We start from the raw sequence: 17,449 nt of genomic DNA on the forward strand, positions 1-17,449 counted from the left end.
GAGGACCGTTAGTAGCATGGCGACTATCAAGCAAGGGGCGTGCCTCATTATCGGGGACGAAGTGCTCAACGGCAAGATCCAGGACACGAATTCGCATTTCTTTGCAAAGACATGCTTTAGGCTCGGCATCGACGTGCGAAACGTCTCAGTGGTGCCAGACGACGAGCGGGAAATTGTGGAGACGCTCGACAGAATGAGGCACAAGTATGACTTCATTGTCACCTCTGGCGGTATCGGCCCCACCCACGACGACATCACCTATGACAGTGTGGCCAAGGCGTTTGGGTTGCCGGTGGAAGTGCACGCCGAGTCCGCGCGGCGCATGGAGCGGCTCTCCAAGTTCAAGCCGCGCGACGCCGCAGCCCAGGCGGCTCAATTGCGCATGGCAACCTTGCCCGCGGGCCCCGGCGTCGAGTGCCTGTTCCCCTACGATGACGTGTGGGTGCCCATCGTAGCGCTTGAGCATAAGGTTTATATTTTGCCCGGCGTTCCGCGGCTGTTTGAAAAGCTGTTGAGCGGGCTCGAGCCTATGCTCAAAGCCCGCATTCCAGAGTCGCAGCACATGGTGAGGCACTTCGTAGCGACGCAGATGAAGGAGTCGGAGATTGCGCCGTTGCTGGGACAGATCCAAGTCGAGTCCGAGGCCAATGGCATCAAGATCGGGTCCTACCCGCACATGGACATCCAGTCCAATACGGTTAGCATTATCGGGCCTGAGTCAGAGTCTCAGCTGCTGAGCTCAATTGTCGAGCGTGTAGCAGAAGGCGTCAATGGCACGGTTATTTCGGCCCTGGAAGAGGAACTGAGATCTTCCAAGTCCTAAACTAGAACCGTAGAGAAATAATTCATGATACGCTTTGGACTTGTGAGTCTTGGGCTCCTTCCTTGATATTATTCGCAAATACACTCGTAATGGAGTGTTACTTAGATGATCCCTTCAATTTTATATAGTTGGCTTATTCTGACCAGATTTGCCATATTATTCGAGTATTCTGGTAACAGCTATAATATCTAACTGCCAATCAAACCAATTAAACCCTGTGGTGTGGGTTGGCCAGCAGTTCTACGAACCCCGTTTTATAATGTATAGGTAGGTAGCTTTTTACGTCTATCGTACCCTATTTAACCTCTTCTTCAGCTCTTCTTGAGCTCTCTGCAATTCCTCTATGCGTCCTTTCCCATTTCTCTCATTGATCGCCTCAGATTGTTCAGATCTTGTAATAGAAGGATACACTTACTACCGCCAGATGAGCCTTTTGAAGGTGAAAAGAGCTGTTGCGCAGTACCATATTTTTCCTTCATCCAGCTATTCCAATCCCAGTCAACAAAAACATCGAACCCTCTCACTCTAAGCTTCATTTGTGACCATTTATACAATGGGCTGGCCCACCTCCCAGGAACATAATTCCCTTGCTGCCACAGATCGGAACCAAATATTGCGCAATTGAAGCGCCAGACGACAATCTTCATACAATTTTTGTCAACAAGAATGACGCTACTCGGAGAGTAGTTCATCCTAATCATAACACCCCTACCGTCGAATTTCTGCTCTGCTGCAACAATTTTCTCCATAAGATGCTGCCTTTCCTCTCTGTTAAGTGATTTGGGCTTTATTTTGTTGAGACCCTTGCCTTCAATATATTCCCTCAATATAACGCGGACATCTCGATCCATATGATTCTCCACTGGAACCTTCATAGTGTAGGAGCCATAGTACTTCGGAATTAGACTGCCTTGTAAATCCTTCAAGAGCTCATAAATGGTGGCTATACTTATGTAGCTCAAATCAGAAAGGACAGAGGCATGCCTGCCCATAACGGTAAGCGGGTCGAATACTTCAGCCACGACTTGCATTCCATCAGCTTCCTCGTCCAAGTGGGATACATGAGCAGCTGTAACCTCAGCCAGAAAGAGACGTTGCCTACCCTCTTTAACTGGCCTAATCTCTTTACGTAGCTTGATTTTTATCTCAACATCTTTCTGTTGGCCAGGCAATGGAGGATGATCAAGTACATTGTATAGCGGGGACCTGGGATCATCGGTTACTACAGGTGGCTTGGAATGGAGAATTTCGTCGCGGAGCAAGGTTTTGGCCTCCATTAAGTTAGGAGGAGTGTGGCTGCGAAGAGTAATTTCATGCTGCAATTCCAAGGGGAACCACTTTGGATCATATTCAAGTCGGTCAAGACACCCCATCTTAACCAGCAGCCAGTAATGAACACTATAAGAGGAGAGAGAACTAAGAGAAATGAAGAAAGCGAAGCAATTTATATAATGGTGCGAGCTGAGCTAAAATATTTGAATTTAAAATTTGTGATTCCCGGTACATTACCAATTTCAATTTATCCAAGGATTTTGTCTGTTAGTATTTGGCCGTTGCCCATTGATTTTGCAGAAGAACCCTGATATCGTACTTGGACCCGGGAAGTGAAGAGGCTGTGGAGGAGATAATCATACTCCGTAATTGCGTGTTACCGGTCTTGGATTAACATGTTGTACCTGTTCTTTCTTGATACTTCCTATTGCGGCATATAGAAGAGCTTTACGTCAATTCTATCAATTCTACAGCACATCTAATATCATTAGTGTAGCTCCGATTCCACAGGTGGGCTTACCATCTATTCCGCAAGAGAGGGAAGCATCTTGAGTCCCCTCGTAGCAGAGCTCTAAGGACAAAAAAGAGGGACTCACATGAATAGTTAATTACCGTATTTCTAGTCTATAATTAAGTTATTATTTTATCTGTAAGCCATTACTCCTCGTCGTCAGTGTCTGGAGTTCGTGGAGTGCCCTTTGGACTGTTGAGCCAGTCGATGTACCGCTGTCGTCGTCGCACCTCTCGCTCCTTGAGCTGGTTTCGGGTGAGCTTCTTCTTCTTCGTTCGAACCTTGATGTTGCTAGGACTGTCGTCGTCGCCAGCCTTCTTTTCTGGAACAGGGCTGGCAGCGCGGGATGGGGTACCTTCTCGGCTGCTGTCGTCGAATCGGTTCGCGTCCACAGCCGCAATGCCCTTCTGAATGACCGCGCCGTTCTCAACATGCCACTGTTCTGGACATAGCGCGCCGACGAACTCGTTGTTATGCGAAATCATGACAACGCCACCGCTCCAGTCTCGAATGGCAACCGCCAGCCCACCGAGGGAGTCTCGGTCGAGATAGTTGGTAGGCTCGTCGAGAACCAGCAAGTGTGGGTTGTTCCACATGGCACCGGCGATGACCACCTTGACCAGCTGGCCACCAGAAAGGCTTCCGAGTGGAGTGTGATCGGCAATGTCACCGTCAAGACCAACGTCCTCAAAGTGCTTTCGGATAACTGGAGGAGACAGCTCTCGGTAGCCGAGACCCTCTCGCGACGCCTCGTGGTCGTCGAACTTCTGCACCATTTTGCCGAACCCTTGCTCAATGAGGAAATCCCGCGAAAGCCATGAGTTGTACTTGGGCTGGTAGTTGAGCCACTTAATCTCGTATTGGAAGCTCTTCTTGAGCTTCTGTCGGCCGAGGATAGCCTCAATGACTCGTGCCTCGAAGCCATCGTCAATCTTGATGGGCTTGGACATCTGGGCCTTCTCTTCCTCGGACCACTGTCGCGACTGCTTCAGGTGGATCTCTCGGTCGTCGCCGTTCTTGTATCGCCACTGCAAGTACTGGTTAGGAGTCTTCTCCTTGTGCTGTTCAACATGCTGCAGGGCATGCTGGGCAATGTAGCCGATTCGCAGATTTGGATGCTTCTCGACCTTGCCCTCTGCTGGCACAAGCTCGCCGGTAAGGAGCTTAATGAGAGTACTCTTGCCGGCACCGTTTGGACCGAGAATGGCCACTCGCGACGACAGAGAGAGGGAGCACGACACGTTGTTGAGCGATGGCTTGGCGGCGCCTGGGTAGGTGAAAGTGACGTTGCTCATTCGTGCAATCGCTCGCGTGTTGGATCGGACACCGGAGAGAATGCCTGGTGGTGGGAAGGCCATTCGCAGGTTGGAGTCGGTCAGCGTGTAATACGCCTTGCCCTCTGGTCGGACCTTGACGAATCTAAAGCGGTTAGCATATCATATAATCAATAAAAAGTGCACATGATATCATACAAATGCACAAAAGTGATGTGTGGGGGAAGGGGGACTTACTCAGAAAGGTTGCCCTTGTAGTAGACAAGCTTCTTACTTTCGTAGTGGATAATATCCGTGCACACAGCGTCGAGGAAGCCAGAGTCGTGGGATACAATCAGGGAAGTAATGTTAGTGTGGGTAATAAGATAGTCCTGCAGCCACTTGACATTGCCCACGTCCAAATGGTTAGTAGGCTCATCGAGCAGCAGAATGTCTGCCTTCATGAGCACGGCTCGCGCCAGTTCAAGCTTCATCTTCCAGCCACCGGAAAGAGCACCCACCTGCTGGGCCTGTCGCTCGTCGTCGAAGCCAACCTCAGCCAGGGCCTTGGAGATTTCGTCTCGCTGGACATGGGCAAGGTCTGGGTCGGAGGCAATGAAGCCGACAATGTCCATATCCGCCTCAGAGCCCTGGAGCTTGTGCTCGACGAAGCAAGTCTTGAGCTGAGACTTGTCCGGGAATCCTTCGAGCTTGCCCTCAGCAATGGCTCGCATGAGGGTGGACTTACCGGCACCGTTTCGGCCACAAAGACCGTACCGGTGGCCCTGGAACAGGCGCAGAGTAGTCTTGTTGAGCAGCATCTTGCCGCCGTAGGCCAGCGAGAAGTTGGCATTGACGATTTCGACGCCATCCTCAACGGTCTCCGCCTGAGCAGTGTCGACGAAGAGACCCTTAAAGTGGGAAATCTTGTCCGCCGTATCGTCTTCGGTGGAAGAAGTGTAAGTCTGGTAGACTTTCTCGAGGCGCTTGAACTCACGCGTGTTGACATCGATCTGGACCAGCTGGGAAACGTACTCCTTGAGCGTGTAATCTTCAAGGTCTACAGAATCCCGCGCTTCTTCAATGGTGATGGTGGTCTTCTTAGTGTTTTCGTCCTTTTCGGCGTCCTCCAGCACCTTCTTGGCCTTGGTCGCGAGTTCTCGCACCTCTGGCTGAGCGGCCGTGTCAACCACCTTTCGGATACCAGGCAGCAGCTCTGGGATGAACGCCTTGACCTCCTTCGGGTTGTGCACCAGCCGTGTCAGATTCTCAACAACGATAACGGTCTGTCGCAGCGAGTCTTGAGAGGAGGAAGACATGTTGAGCGCTCGGCTGAGGATGGGCACAAGAGTGGCCAGAGTCGGCTCGGTGACCTCAGTGACAAAGGTGACCTGGGAGAACGCCTTGATGCAGTTCTGGACGTTCTTCGGGTCGGAAAGCGTATCCACGATGATGGGGATTCGTGGAATCACGTCCTGGTTGTCCAGCCGGTTGGCGAACGCAGTCAGAGTGTGCCGCGCTGCCTTGGAGAGCTCTGGCTTCATATCATGCATAACGTTAGTCAAAGTGGGCAGGGTGTCGACAAATCGCGACTCCAAGAAGTCCTGCGGCACCTCTTCGAGGATCTTCTCCACCAGCTTAAGAGCACCAATCTTGGACTGCCACTTGGCGGACGAGTTGAGGTACTCGACGAGTTTGGTCAGCACAGCAGAGACCTTGGCCTCGTCTGGATAAATAGCGTAGATCGAGTCAACAGCAGTCTGGGCGCTTCGCTTGACGCTGTTCTCCTTATCGGCGAGCAGATCAAGGGCAGATCCGAGCGACTGGACCAAATAGGCTTCGGCAGGGGAGTCGGCGCCAAACTTTCGCGCAATTGACGTCAGCACAAGCATCGCGCCTTCCCTGATGAGCGGCTTCTTAACCTTAGAAAGGGATGAAACATGCTCCTGGACGTAGTATCGCTCGATCTTGTCAGCGCCATCCTTCTCCAGGACCTCGACGAGCGCATTGACGGAAGTTCGGACCTCGGCGAGGCTCTGGGCCTGGTAAATGCCTTCAAAGTGCTCGGAAGCGGGCGTTGTCTCCAGATCCTTCAATGCGCTGGACAGAGACGCCAGCGACAGCGATGAGGTGTTAGCAGAGAAGGACGGAGTCGCAGAACCGCTAGCCGGAGCAGTGGATGGGTTCGACGAGTACGTAGCAACAAACTGCTGCTGTGGCTGCTCGTATTGTCCGTAGTTTTGGTACTGGTTGTACTGATTATACTGGTTATACTGGCCCGGAACGAACTGGCCGTACTGACCTGGAACGAACTGGCCACGGTATTGATCAGCGAGAGGCGAGTAAGCTGGCTTGGACGGCTCCAGCTCGTCCAAGCTGATCTTCTTGAACTTATTCTTCGGCGGCATACTGCTACGAGATGAATTTTACAAAGGAAAGTACCTTTTAGGGCTGGTAGCAAGTAATCAACCTTTTTTATTCTAACGTTGTAAAGCAAAAAGTTGGCCTTGATTGATTATCGCCTGCCAAATTTTTTTTTTTGAAACTTTTCACGGAGCTCCGACGGTACGTTACAGCCGTATGAGCCGCATCACAGCCGCATTTCAAGCCGCACACCACTATTATAATACGGCCATCTATTATTACCAGAAGTATTGATGTTGTACTAAATGAGGCATTTCAATAAACTACTAGAGTTTTGCGTTTGGATTAACGGCCCCGCTCAAACATTGTCGGCTTTACCTCGGGGAGTGGAGTTGCTTGGTTGGAACCAACGTGGGTTGGTGAATGGTTCACCCGACTCTGCACGCTGCCACCGTGCCTTCATTTACAGCGCAGTTAAATGCACAGGGTTTTCACAGACTTGGCAGATAACGGCTATTAAGAGTACCTGTAATATAATAGTAAAATCAAGGGAATAACAGGATATTCATTAGATTAATATGGATAATCTCTATGAGTAAATGGGGATAAATAAATTATAACATATGCAAGAAAGAGAGTAAGTCGTTGGTAACACTCGGCAATCGATGGTTATAGAAGGGTGTCGTTAATATTTTTAGACGGCGCACGTTTTTCATTTCGGTTTGGCTGAGCCCTTCAAGCAGAGCGTTACCAGCGCGTCGTCCAAGTTAAAGTCGTTCTGTTTCAATGCATTAAGTGACTCCGACTTGCCGTAGCCCCGGGCGCACAAAAATTTTACCAATTGCTCCGCTCGCTCTTCCGAAGGCGAGGTAGACTAAATCCAAGAGTTAGATCGCTGAGTTATGGATTTAGGGCTGTCTGTATAATACTCACGTATAGCGAGGCGTCGGTACCGGATGGCTGCTGCTGGACCTGGACGGACTCGGAGCTCATCATCTTCACACAAATAAATAAATAATAGTCGTTAAAAATAAATACAGTAGCTGGGGGAAAAGGAGAGGGATAGAGGAAGGGAAAGGAGAAGGAGATGCAAGGGCCAGAGTTTGCTATTATAAATGATTTCTCGTTTGTATCCTGCTTGCCTTGACCGGCCTGTACTGGAGGGCCTTTCCTGCTACCCCGATATCGGAGGCGTAGTGCGGCTGCGTGTTATCATCAGATAACTGTGGCTGTCGTTCCGATCACGGACTGATTGATATGGCCGATGCCGGCCAACCGTGGCTGCTCATCTGCCTGTCGTGATATCACGCTAAGCGGGAGAAATCGCTAAGTATTGTTGCTGCAGCTAACTGGTTACTGATATTGCAATATACAAAAGGTAATATTGCAATATGAAAGGCTTCGACAACTTGGCCTTTTAATCTTTTCTCGAATAATGGTCCGGGCTCTATGAGATGCCGAATACGCCGTTCAAGGCACCGGCTTCTCGGATGAGTGTTTTATCTTGAGTCATCAATGAGCCATCCAGCTCTTAATACATGTATAATATATTATAAACGCCTATTGCTTGCTTGAATATGGGGAGGGGTCTAGAATAGTGATCCGAACATTATACAGTCGGGCATCAGCAATAATTAAACAGTACTAAAACGAAACCCTCCGCGAAGCAGAGCCACCGGGGGTCTGGCCCCCAAGTCAGTTGGAGCAGCAGTGTATTCGAGGGCCAGCCCTCGAGCTCCCGTAGCTGGGGGACAGCCCCCAGACTCATTAAAACAAGCAATACATTAATAATATAAAAGTACTAGTTACATTAATACAGGTCTTTTCTCTTTGAAATCATGCCAAAGATTAGTAGTGGGGGCCAAACATTAGTGGGTTATCGCCGGTATCCGTACTTCGTAGTCGCCGGACGGTTGTACCGATAGCCAGACGCAGGAGCCGCAGGACGAGGGTAGTCCCTGGGCGCGGCGGCAGGGGCAGCGGCATACCGGGGATCCACGCCGTGTCGATTCTGCCGGTCTCGCTTCTCCTGAGCCTTGTTCTGGTAAATCATCTTGAAACCATTGCACAACTCAATTACCCCGGGATACTCGTGCTGCATCAGCCGGAATCCCTTGGGGATGACCTTGACCGGCCAGTGCTCAACAGGTGCTTTGTCGTTGGCCTTGAAGCACAGTTGGAAGTACCCCGGCCGCTTGTGGTCCAGTGTAAACGCATATGCAGCCCGCTTCGCATTTGACTCGGTGTAAACCGTCAGGAACTGATCCACCTGGTCGCGCGACTCAGTGCGGTACTTGTCCGACGAAGTCATCTCGTGCACCTTGCGTACCATGGGCTGGAGGTGCTCAATGATAAGCTCGTCGAAATCGCTGTACACATACCGGTCTACCTGCAGCCGCCCCGCAGAGTACTCGTTCTCCTTGTCGATCTCCACCACGTCAATATGCTGGTATACCTGGTTGTCGACCTTCCACGTAATGGCAACGTGATCGTACCCGCGCGACGACGGTCGGATGACAAAATCGCCAATCGGCTGGCCCGCAAGGTACTGCTCGGCCTGGGAGCTGTTCATGAGCACAAACTTGGGGTGGTTGACAATGCGCCGCGCCTTGGCCTGCTCCTGCTCCTTCTGCACAACCTTCATGCGGTCCGCCTCCTCGGCAGTCATGTTCCACTTCTTGGGGTCCCGTCGCGGGTGCTGCTGCTTGTAGACGGCCTCTTCGATCTCGTTGGGCCGCGCCGACAGCTCCGCCGAGAATCGTGCGTAGTCAATCGACTTGACAATGGCCTGAAGCGTTTGGCCGTTGGTCAAGTACGGTCGCTCACCTGAGTCGGACAACATATTGGTGGGAATGGCACCTTCGACGTCGCACGCCAGCCGCACGAACGCTACAGGGCCGCTGACCCGCTTAACACTGACTGGCACGACTGCTCCCTTGTAAAGAGACTCGGCGGTTTCGCCAGTAAGCATCGTGAACACCTGGAGCTCAGTCAGCCGCAGCAGCGGCCGCCGCTTTTCCTCGTAATGGTTCTTGATCTCGTCCCGGATTATCTCCAAGGTCGCCAGCTTCTTGGTATGGAACTCCTCGTACAGCTTGTTGGCGAACTCGGCGAGACTCAGCTCATTCAGCTTGTGGGTCAGCTTGCTCGAAACCATGTGCGCCACAACGCCTCCCGCAGACTCGTACTCGTCAATGTCCTCTTCATCGTACTCCAGCGCATCGCCGACAATCTTCTTCGACAGCTCGTAGTCCTCGGGATGGATTCGCGTGGCATCGAGCACGTCAATCTCCTCACTCTGCACCGACCGCCGCTCGTAAGGAATCTTCAGGAAGCTGACGCAGTTCATAAACGTGTTTTTGGTAGTAATGTTCTTGGTAATGAGCTCCTGACGGTTGGCAATCGACCCGCCGTGGCTCTGAATTGCCTGAATTATGCTGATGGCCTTTCGCGGGCCCAGGCCGGCTACGAACGGCAGCAGGTTGCCAGTGTAGGTCGAGCCCACCGCCTCGTTAATCTCAACGCCGACCAGGTTCACGTAGTCAACAAACACCGACTCGACCGCCTCGCGGAACAAGTCCGCCGGCAATAAATACTGCTTCTTGTGGATGTGGATCGCCGAGATTTGGTCCCCCAGGGACGCGTATTCCAGCAACGGAGACTGCACAAACCGTGCCAGGGCAATGCAGTACCGGCTCAGCGGCGTGTGCTCCGAGAACTCGGCAATGCCCTGCGGCGACTTCTGGAAAAGCCGCGCAATCTCATCCTGCACCCAGATGAGCTCAAGAAGCTGCTTTTCCTTGCCTTCGCCATTCTCCTCCTCTTCTTCTTCATCTTCGTCGACATCTCGGCCACCGGCGGTCAGCTGCTCGGTGCGAATGATATCCTCGATGATGGTGAAGAGACGAGACGAGTTTACCGTGAACCCAGCCATGCCAATGACGTCCGGCTTGTTATTGTTGACCATATCAACAAACTTGGTCCTAAACTCCTGGTCTCGAGGATCGCCGAACTTGCCGTATTCAATGATTTCCCCGTCTTCGTCGACCATGACTGCCAAAACGGCGTCGCGGCCAAAGTTTCCGTTGCCGGCTGACACTGCCAGAACCCGCGCCGTGGTCCCCGCGACGTATCCCGGAGGCTTGTACGGAGCCTGGTCGAGTTTCTCGGCAAAGCTGTTACGCAGCTCAAAGTAGAGCGCCCGCTGGCAGTCGTTTTTGAGGTCCTCCTTGATGTTCCGCGCGATGAGCGGCACGAACTTGCGCGACGCCATCTTGAGAATGACGCCTCGTGCTTCGTTCCACTTGGTCGCCACGTCGGAAACGTTATCCGAAGTGAAGTACTGGTCGAGAATCGTCTTGAACAGGGTCGTCTTGTAGTCTGGGTATGATACTCGGACCGTGACTAGCCCTTCAGTCTCGGCCTGGAGCATACGAAGGTATAGCTCTGGCTTGAGGCGCAGCTCATCAAAAGTGCGGTTAATGGCATACTTGAAATCGTAGTACGAGCTGCCGTCGTCAATCTTCTTGTGGCCCTTATCAGTAAGGATAATATCGACCTTGGCCTTCTCCCAGAACGCCTTGCGGATGGCCCGTCGCAGCTTAGGGTTGTACAAGATCTCTTCGGCAAGCATTTGCTCGGCGTCTTCCAGAGCATGCTCAGGCTCCACGTACTCTGGGGCTTTGTCGCTGCCTTCGGTCTTGGCTGTAAACTTCATGGCCAGCTCCAGTGGCGGCACCGCCGGGTCATCGCAGTAGTTGAGCCGTGAGGCCGCTTCAACGTTCTCCGCCAGCTGCTCAGCGGTCAGACCGAACGCCTCGACTAGTTCATAGACAGGGCTGGTCCTAATGCGCTCGAACTTGCTGAACCGCGAGTGGCGTTTGATCTGCTGTTCACCGCCATTGGCCGCCTGCGACCGGATCTGTGCCGAGAACTTGAACTGCACGTAATCCATAAGGTCCTGGAAGTCGACCAGAGTCGAGCTCGACTTGAAAAACTCCTCGTAAACGTCATCATACGTATCCATGCTAGTGTAGATCTTTTTCACCGTCTTTTTCTTTTCGAGGATGCCGTGGAATTCAAGGTCCAGCTGGACAATGCGCCACAGGTCATCACGCGTTAGGAGCTGTTCCGAGGTGGTTTTCGTCTGGGCTTCTTCCCCCTCGGGAACAGTCTTGTAGTGGACCAGATAATCCTTACGGTTCTGCCAGATGAACGGCACCTCGAGGTTCTGACGAGAAATGAACTCTACGACTTTCCGTACTGCGCTGGTGAGCTCTGGGCGCAGATGCGGCTGGCTCTCGAGGAACGCCGTCTTCTCTTCGGCCATTTTCTCGGCCACCCACGTCTGTTCCTCTTCGAACTCTTCCTGACTCAACTCGTACTCCATCTTACATGCCTGCCGCAGCAGCTGGTACCGTTCTGGCACGTCTACGACCCGGATGGCGTTGTCTTCTTCGGTCATGAGACGGGCCTTCAGCTCTCCGGGCTCAAACACGTCCTTGAGCTTAACTTCAGCTTCTTCTTCGTCGGAAGCCAGCTCCATCTGATCTTCGGCCTCCAGGGCCCAGTCGTATTCTTCGCCGTCGCCAAACACTTCGTAGATCTCGTTAAGCTTGTCTTCATCGATACCAGTCAGCTCGCTGCTGAGTACGCTGGGCAAGCCGCCTCGTCGCTCGGCCTTACGTGAGGTGGCTCGCACGTCGTAGTCTTCTTTTCGCCTTCGTTCTTCGTCCGAGAACTCATCCTCTTCGATAAAGTCGTCAAACTCGTTAGCAATGGTCGGCTGGCCCCGTTCTTCCACCTCATCTTCGTCGGAAAACATTTCAGTCAGCCCTCTTCGCTGGCCTTCGTCGCCTCCAGCACGTTTCAAACGTTTATAACGCGGCTAATCCATCATAGTTAGCTATCAATGTCCCATTAACCTTTCTTGGTGGTATACATACCTCGTTGCTTCGAACTGTTCCAGTATTCTCCAGGATGAGGTCTAGATCGTCGTCTTCCAACTCATCGTTGCGATGGCGCTCTTCCACCTCTGGCGATGCCCTCTGCTTCCGTCTCCGCTTCTTCTTCTTGCGCCTCATGCTCGTGTCTTCAATCTCTTCCTCGTCGTCGTCGACGATAAAGTTGTCCCGTACCCGCGCAAGCTCCTCCTCATCGTCGTCTTCTTCTTCCTCCGACGAGTCCGGTTCTTCGTCCTCTACCTCTTCATCATAGTCCTTCTCCGGATCGTTGTAGTGATCAATCTCTGACGGATCGCTCATCGTTTGTGATGCGTGTGATATCCAGGGAAAGCGCTTTTTTCACGTCGTTCCCTTTCGATCCCAGGAGATTTCGTGGAGGGGCGTCTAACTTGATTGGGAGTTATGTGTTAAGTTAAGTCGAGCCGCACAACAGAGTTATGTTGAGCCGCACGAAAAGTCGTACTTGATACGAGGGGTCTGGCCCCCCTCTCCCCCCCCCCCCCCAGGTACGTTGATACGAGGGGTCTGGCCTGGCCACCAGCTATCCGAGCTCGAGGGCTGGCACTCGAATACACTGCTACATGTAATCCAATTGACTTGGGGGCCAGCCCCCAAACCCGCCGGTGACTCCGCTACGCAGAGGGGTTCGAAGTTGTATCGAGCCGAGCAAAGTCACGTGCAATGCTTGAGCCGCTGTTCGTGCGGCTCAAATAGCGTTTGCTCCCCCAAAAATAGCCCCGCCCGCCCCACCAGCGCTCCACCTTTGGCACGCCCATCGCGATACTAAAAGCCTTTTTTTTGACGTTGGTATTATTACCAAAGAGTTCATATGGCTGGCCTTTTAAATTAAACGGGTTCAACGGCTGCGTACACGCGCGTGGGGGACGAGCCGTTGGTACGTAGGCCGCATTGGCACTCGTGCGTGGTAGCAGATCGTAATACATACGAAACATGTGATGCATGAGCCGCACAGTAGCAAAAGCCTGTGATTCCATGAGGAGAGAGGAGATTCAGGACCCACCTGCTGCTACCAACCTCCCTCGCTGAGCTAAGAGTTGAGCTGGACGTGACATGAAGCAGTACATAATGCACAGCTCGCCTCTGGAGCTCTCGCTGAGGTCCAACGGGCTTGAATTCCATGTGCCCGCACCGTTGCGCCCTGTCACCGTTGCGCCGGTAAGGCGGCGCCGATCCAGGGGAGTGCCGTTATATGTGCTTCCGCCAGAGATTCTGGAGATTATCGCAGGCTATTTGGGGCCACTGGACATCCTGCGGCTCTTCTACACGAGCAAGCGCATGAATGAGTGCGTTACAGGCTTTCTCTATGACCGGCCATACCTGACGTCGACGTACCGCGTTGCGCAGTTCGTGACTACGGTCACGGGGAATGCGGAATTGGCGGGAATGACAAAAACGCTCGACTTCAGTCGCATCGAAAACGGCGAGCGTCACAACGCCCCGCCATTGGCGGGCTGGAGAGACTGGAAGCTGCTCTCGGAAGTCCATCCCAGAGAACGGCCGCACCAAAAGCGACGGCACTCAGGGTGCTGTTCAACTCCACACCCGCTGCACGGGCTGTCGGAGGACTATTCCATGCTTAAAGATTTGCCAATTGGATCAGTGCTCCAGTTGGTGGACTGCTGTGTCAACCTGCGGGCACTCAACTTGTCGCACCTCCCCCTGGCCCCAGACTACTACGTTCTGACCAAACCATCTCATGTCGTAACTTTGTTACTGGATTGTAAGCCCAAGCAGCAGCCATTGGTGAAGTTCGTGTCAGACCTTCCAAATAAGAGCCATAGCTGGAAGATCCAGGACCTGCAGAGAGTCACGTCCGAACATTTAATGATCGCCATTGCCAGGCTCGAGCGGCTATGCAAACTGACCATCCGCGGCGTGCCATGGCTTTCCAGGGACCTGGCCATGCAGTTTGTTCAGACGTCTCGCGCAATCGCCACAGGCATCCCTGTTGCTATCGACTTTCGGGACTCGGGCATGGTTAGAGGCGCACCGTGGGCCATCAAGGGCCAGCCTTGCGACTTTGTTTTATTAGCTACAGCGGCTATTACAAATCAGTAACGATGGTCCTTTTTTTGCGTAGTTTATTTGCTCTATCTACGAGGTTGTACAATATCTATTACTAACGAGTAACGAACACCGCTTTAACGTAGTACTATTACATTCCTCTGCGAGGCTGTAGTTGATAATCACTAACCATTAGCGATATCACTTTTACGAGAGTTTATTGCAGTACATGGTAGTGAATCACTTTTATTTCTATGTGTGAGTTGGTATGATAGCGGTATTACCATGGTATGCTGTCTCCAGTAACGAACACCAATTTTACGTGTGTCATTATACTACACCTATGAAATTGTACACTAATTATTACTAGCCATTAATGAATCACTTTTTACCTAGTTTATTTTGCTACGGCATCTACGAAGTTATCGGCCGACTTCACTTTCAAGGGGTTGCGGCTGGAAGTCGAATCGGCGATTAGTCAGCGGGGAGTAATCAAAATGTCGCGAAATGACGTCAAGTCGGCCTTCGGCACTAGGTTCAGCAGCCCACCAGTGAGGTTGAGAAGATTATGGTAGCGTTACTATTTGAAAACGTATAACCTGCAATATTAAACGGCTTCGTTTTACCGACAATTTGGTCCACTATTTCGTACCTACTCTCCTTTCTTGGCGGAACAGATCGAGGCGGCGGTGGAGCTGACATGCGGAACACGCGCATCTGAGACGCATAGCTTTTCGATTTACATCTTGTAGTACCAAACCTAGCTGTAAACGGCAAAAATTAAACCGGTCGTCGTTTGGCTAAGTCGCTAATCACTTATTGAATGCTAGCTTTATTCGCTTGAGTTATGGTACGATGACGTTTATCCAGAAGTTATTAAGCAGGGCCATAACCACGCTGTGCGCTGTCTCGCTCATGCTCAACCTGTATATCCACAACTACGACCTGCTGAGTAGCCAATGCCATTTCGCCCATAACGACGCGCCCATCCGCATCCTCGCGTTCGGCGATCCCCAGATCCGCGGGTCCTCACCAGGTACGCCGCTGCGTAACAAGCTCGATATCTTCGGGAACGACTACTTCCTGGGGCACGTCTACAAGGTGACTACGGGCCGGCTCGACCCGACCCACATCGCCGTCATGGGCGACCTGCTATCAAGTCAGTGGATCAAGGATGACGAGTTCTTTCGGCGCGTTGAGCGGTACAAAAAGCGCATCTTCCGTCCACTCTACATCAAGTCGCCCGAATTCATCAATATCAGCGGGAACCACGATGTAGGCTATTCAGGCGAGATGACGACCCAGCGCATCGAGCGGTACGAGAAGGCGTTTGGCAAGGTCAACTTCATACGCGTTTATATCACCAGGGAGGGCCGGCCGTGGCGGCTGGTTGTGCTCAATTCGTTGGCTTTGGATGGCCCCTGGGCCGAAAAGAAGTTCCATGACGACACGGTCCAATTCCTAGAGCAGGTTAAGCGCCATAAAGTAGACGGTCCGACGATTTTGCTGACCCATGTGCCCATGTACAAGGAGGCGGGAATCTGTGTCGATGGCCCGTACTTTAAGTACTACTCCAACGGAGCCCTGCGATCACAGAACCACTTAAGTATAGAGTCGACGCAGCTGGTGATTAACTCTGTCTTTGGAGAGCACGGCGGCATAATAATGACGGGCCACGATCATGAGGGATGTGAGTCCGTATACCGAAAGTCCGACAGTGGCCAGTGGGTAGCGGAGCGCATCAATTCGAACTTGACCTACCCCTCTACAACGTCTATCAAAGAGTTCACGGTCCGGAGTATGATGGGCGAGTATGGAGGAAATAGCGGTCTCATGACTGCCGTAGTAGACGACGAGGGGAACTGGCAGTACGAGTACTCTTTGTGCCGGTTCGCCGTGCAGCACATTTGGTGGGTCACCAAAGTGGTCACCAATATTGCCATGTATACGCTGGTCATTTACATTACGCTGCTAATTGCAATCAAGACTCTTTCGCCACGGCGTCGACAGGTTTCTTTGCGGTCACGCCCGTCGCAAACGACATTGCGTTCAAGGCCTTCACAGTCGACATTGCGTTCAAGGCCATCGCAGCTCTCGCTTCGGCCAAAGTCTTCCCAGCAGAATCTACGGTCTCGGTCTTCTCATGCCAATTTACGGGGTCGTCGATCCTACGCTAATCTCAAGTCTCCAACGCTGCTTACTCCGCTCTCGCCGCCCCCTCCACCAAACCAGTTGAGACCCCGGTCTTCAATGAACCTGAGACCGACCTCGCTATACCAGCCTTCGTCGTCTGACGAGCGTCCAACGCTATCGCGGAAGCAGTCCTCGCCATTGCTGAGCGCGCCTATAAAAACACTAAGGACAATCTCATCTTTCAGCTCGTTAAGGTCCTTGGCTAAAAGCGAAGACGATACCAAAAATGCCACCAATTCCACCAATTCCGCCAATTCCGCCAATACCACTGATCTCACCAATTCCACCAATTTTAGAGCTGCACGTAATGGACTGCTATCTCCGGAGCCGCTGCCGCAGAAACGCAAAAGTAGTCGCAACCTACGGTCGCGATCCTCGTCACGACATTAACGTTTACCGATAATTCTTCGCCCGGCGTTGCAAAAGAATACCAACTGTTGAGTTCCATGTTTATGACTGCACCTTTTCGCGAACGTTCCTTGCGGTATCACCGCTCATGGGGTAAACTGCCGTTTGTAACATTAGTCAATGAGCAACCCTAGAAGTGTCTACAATTTTAATGACTGCAATGAATCCCTTACCTGAGAGAGCTGAGAGGACGTAATTTATAAATCGACGGCCTTCTTCTTTTCTCAACTACTCTTGCATATTATTGAGAAAATTTGATCATGACTGATCTTATACTTATACTGTTACGACGTAGTTCCTCTATCAATCAACCATATATTACGTATTATTCCAGTACATTCTATCTGCTATACTCGGTCGGCCGATAGAAATTTGGCCGCACACAGTATTCTGTAGGGCAGACCTCCCTGGGGGCAAAATCACTTGCCGCAATCCGTCATCCCTCTGTCCAATTACTGGTATCAACAGCGCGTCGTTATATACTTGGTATAGTGCAGTTAGAAGTATAAAGATTACTTTGATGACCAAGGTCTTCTCACCGGAACAATGAGGTACCGGTATATCCTTTAAGAAGTCCAGAATGCCTCCCTATCTTGAGGAATAGACGGTTAACCCACCTGTGGAATCGGGGCTACCC

At 51.9% G+C, this 17,449-nt stretch overlaps 7 protein-coding genes across 7 annotated transcripts; 3 read left to right on the plus strand and 4 right to left on the minus strand.

Annotated features, from left to right (window-relative positions):
* Positions 1 to 16: 16 nt before the first annotated feature.
* FPY1 (flavin adenine dinucleotide pyrophosphatase) lies at positions 17 to 823 on the plus strand (the record flags this gene model as incomplete). Its single annotated transcript, XM_076683426.1, has 1 exon — positions 17 to 823. One exon carries the CDS (start codon positions 17 to 19, stop codon positions 821 to 823), a length of 807 nt encoding a protein of 268 aa, XP_076542341.1.
* A 341-nt stretch (positions 824 to 1,164) lies between these two features.
* Positions 1,165 to 2,196, minus strand: TRVA0_008S01860 (uncharacterized protein; the record flags this gene model as incomplete). The annotated part of the gene is made up of 1 exon (XM_076683427.1): positions 1,165 to 2,196. One exon carries the CDS (start codon positions 2,194 to 2,196, stop codon positions 1,165 to 1,167), a length of 1,032 nt encoding a protein of 343 aa, XP_076542342.1.
* A 556-nt stretch (positions 2,197 to 2,752) lies between these two features.
* On the minus strand, positions 2,753 to 6,267 carry NEW1 (New1p; the record flags this gene model as incomplete). The annotated part of the gene is made up of 2 exons (XM_076683428.1): positions 2,753 to 4,025; positions 4,118 to 6,267. 2 exons carry the CDS (start codon positions 6,265 to 6,267, stop codon positions 2,753 to 2,755), a joined length of 3,423 nt encoding a protein of 1,140 aa, XP_076542343.1.
* A 668-nt stretch (positions 6,268 to 6,935) lies between these two features.
* Positions 6,936 to 7,219, minus strand: TRVA0_008S01904 (uncharacterized protein; the record flags this gene model as incomplete). The annotated part of the gene is made up of 2 exons (XM_076683429.1): positions 6,936 to 7,097; positions 7,157 to 7,219. The coding sequence occupies 2 exons, from the start codon at positions 7,217 to 7,219 to the stop codon at positions 6,936 to 6,938; spliced, it is 225 nt and encodes a 74-aa protein (XP_076542344.1).
* An 880-nt stretch (positions 7,220 to 8,099) lies between these two features.
* SPT6 (chromatin-remodeling histone chaperone SPT6) lies at positions 8,100 to 12,486 on the minus strand (the record flags this gene model as incomplete). Its single annotated transcript, XM_076683430.1, has 2 exons — positions 8,100 to 12,110; positions 12,169 to 12,486. The coding sequence occupies 2 exons, from the start codon at positions 12,484 to 12,486 to the stop codon at positions 8,100 to 8,102; spliced, it is 4,329 nt and encodes a 1,442-aa protein (XP_076542345.1).
* A 771-nt stretch (positions 12,487 to 13,257) lies between these two features.
* On the plus strand, positions 13,258 to 14,265 carry TRVA0_008S01948 (F-box protein; the record flags this gene model as incomplete). The annotated part of the gene is made up of 1 exon (XM_076683431.1): positions 13,258 to 14,265. One exon carries the CDS (start codon positions 13,258 to 13,260, stop codon positions 14,263 to 14,265), a length of 1,008 nt encoding a protein of 335 aa, XP_076542346.1.
* An 861-nt stretch (positions 14,266 to 15,126) lies between these two features.
* Positions 15,127 to 16,794, plus strand: TED1 (Ted1p; the record flags this gene model as incomplete). The annotated part of the gene is made up of 1 exon (XM_076683432.1): positions 15,127 to 16,794. One exon carries the CDS (start codon positions 15,127 to 15,129, stop codon positions 16,792 to 16,794), a length of 1,668 nt encoding a protein of 555 aa, XP_076542347.1.
* Between the last annotated feature and the right edge of the window lie 655 nt (positions 16,795 to 17,449).

Source organism: Trichomonascus vanleenenianus (assembly GCF_965637985.1).
Source record: "Trichomonascus vanleenenianus strain CLIB 3782 genome assembly, contig: TRVA0_008S, whole genome shotgun sequence".
Lineage (NCBI taxonomy): Eukaryota > Fungi > Ascomycota > Dipodascomycetes > Dipodascales > Trichomonascaceae > Blastobotrys > Blastobotrys vanleenenianus.